We start from the raw sequence: 1,720 nt of genomic DNA, 5'->3' as shown, positions 1-1,720 counted from the left end.
CCTCCCCCAGTGGTTATGGCAGCCCGGGCCAGCTGTGCTCTGGCTGCCTTAGAGCAGTGACCCTCCTCGAGCTGCACTGAAAACCGGATGGTTTCATGGTGCTACGGCTGCAGTTAATTGCCCAGCCAGAGTCCTGTGCATCCCTGACCCCCTCCCAAAGCCGAGTCTCCCGGGCCAGCCCGGCGGGCTGGGTGGGAGGCACGGGGCTGGTTCTCCCGGCCTGTGCCGTGCTCTGCCTGGATGGGGTGGTGGAAATGAGCAATTGTCTGCCTGTCCTGCAGATCATCTTCTCAGAGGACTACCAGCAGGCCGAGGGGATGGCCTGGCACAAGAAGCACTTTGCCTGCCTGGAGTGTGAGACGCTGCTGACCGGCAAGCCCTACACCCTGGATGACTCCGGCCTCCTCTGCACAACCTGCAGCAAAAGCAAACGCCTCTGAGCAGGCAGCAGCTCCCTGAGGTCACGCCAGCCCTGGGGGCATTCCACGAGTGTGTAAGAAGGGGAAGGTTTTAAAAAATAATAATAATCATCATCAGAGTCTGGCTATTCACTTGCAAGCAACCAAGTGCCCCCTTGCATCCACTACAGCTTGGAGGAGAATGTTTCCTTGGAGGAAGCTCGTGTGCCTGCAAGTGGGAGACGTGGTGTCTCCAACCAGGAGGGACAGAAAAGGGAGTTCTGTGTCGTGTTGGGTTTCATAGAGTCTCTCCAAGCTTCTTGCAACTAAGATCTTGCAATAATCTTTTGAAAATAACACATCTCAGAAGTAACTCTTGGCATACTAAACCTATGGTCATGGTCAAAAGCAAGGCTGGCTCTTATCTTTTTGAAAACCTTACTGGAAGTTTGCGCTAACAGGCTGCTGGCAACTGTGCTAAGGTGAGGGGTTTGGAGGATTTGATTAACCCAGGTGATTATTTTCTGAAGGAAATGATATAAAATTGCAGCAATGTGTAGCTGTAGCTTTCTCCTCTGAAGTGTACAATAATGTAAAAATAACAAGTTGGCCCAGAGGGCGATTGGTTTAACCCTGGTGAGATGGGAAGGGTGCAGCTCTGCCCCTGGTTCAGCCCTGGGAGCTTTAGGCCTGACACAGGAATGCAGAAGCATTCCCAGCAGGTCCCAGGGAGCTGCTCACAGCCTCCAGCTGCCTCTGGCTGCCTGTCCCAGAGCAGCTTGTTTCCACAGAGCAGCATTGTGTTCCCCTGCTGCCTGGGAGGTTGTTCAGCATGTAAAGTGTGGGCCTTTATTTTGGCTTAGTTTGACCAGGAGTTTTATGGAAAACAGCTTTCCAGCTGTCTTGGGGGGTGTTGTGCTGATTCTGCAAGGTAATTCCCTAAAACACATCAGTGACCCCCTTCCAAGGACCCGGGAGCTGTACCTTCTCCTTGGAGCTGGCAGCAGCCTTGCCCAGGGCTCTGCCCCGCTCTGCATCCCGCAGCCCCTTGTCCCTAGGGAAGGTCCCTGTCACCTCTTGGATCTGACAGAGGTGGCACCATCCCAGGATCCAGCACTGGGTCTCCACCGATAGTATTTATTCCTTAAGTCGTGCAGTGCTTCTGGCAGTCACTGAACATCTCAGTCCAGGCTGGCAGATGTCTGTGTGCTCTGTCTTTTTTTCCTGATTAAATGTCTACATTATTTGCCAGAGAACTGGAATATTTTTTGCAGAGGTGAGCGTGCAGGGAGCTCACATGTGCTGGATTTTCTCTCTGCTGC

General features: G+C 53.1%; 1 protein-coding gene across 1 annotated transcript in view; it reads left to right on the top strand.

The window, feature by feature from the left end:
* Nucleotides 1-440, top strand: part of LMCD1 (LIM and cysteine-rich domains 1) — an 11,049-nt gene extending 10,609 nt beyond the window's left edge. Inside the window, exon 4 of the mRNA XM_010003376.1 lies at nt 282-440. Within this exon, the coding sequence (XP_010001678.1) occupies nt 282-440 (159 nt within the window). The remainder of the gene's footprint in view (nt 1-281) is intronic.
* The last annotated feature ends 1,280 nt before the right edge of the window (nt 441-1,720 follow it).

Source organism: Chaetura pelagica, unplaced genomic scaffold (genome assembly GCF_000747805.2).
Source record: "Chaetura pelagica isolate M959 unplaced genomic scaffold, ChaPel_1.0 scaffold328, whole genome shotgun sequence".
NCBI lineage: Eukaryota > Metazoa > Chordata > Aves > Apodiformes > Apodidae > Chaetura > Chaetura pelagica.
The sequence above is the reverse complement of the archived record's forward strand: the minus strand, read 5'-3'. Positions and strand labels throughout refer to the sequence as shown.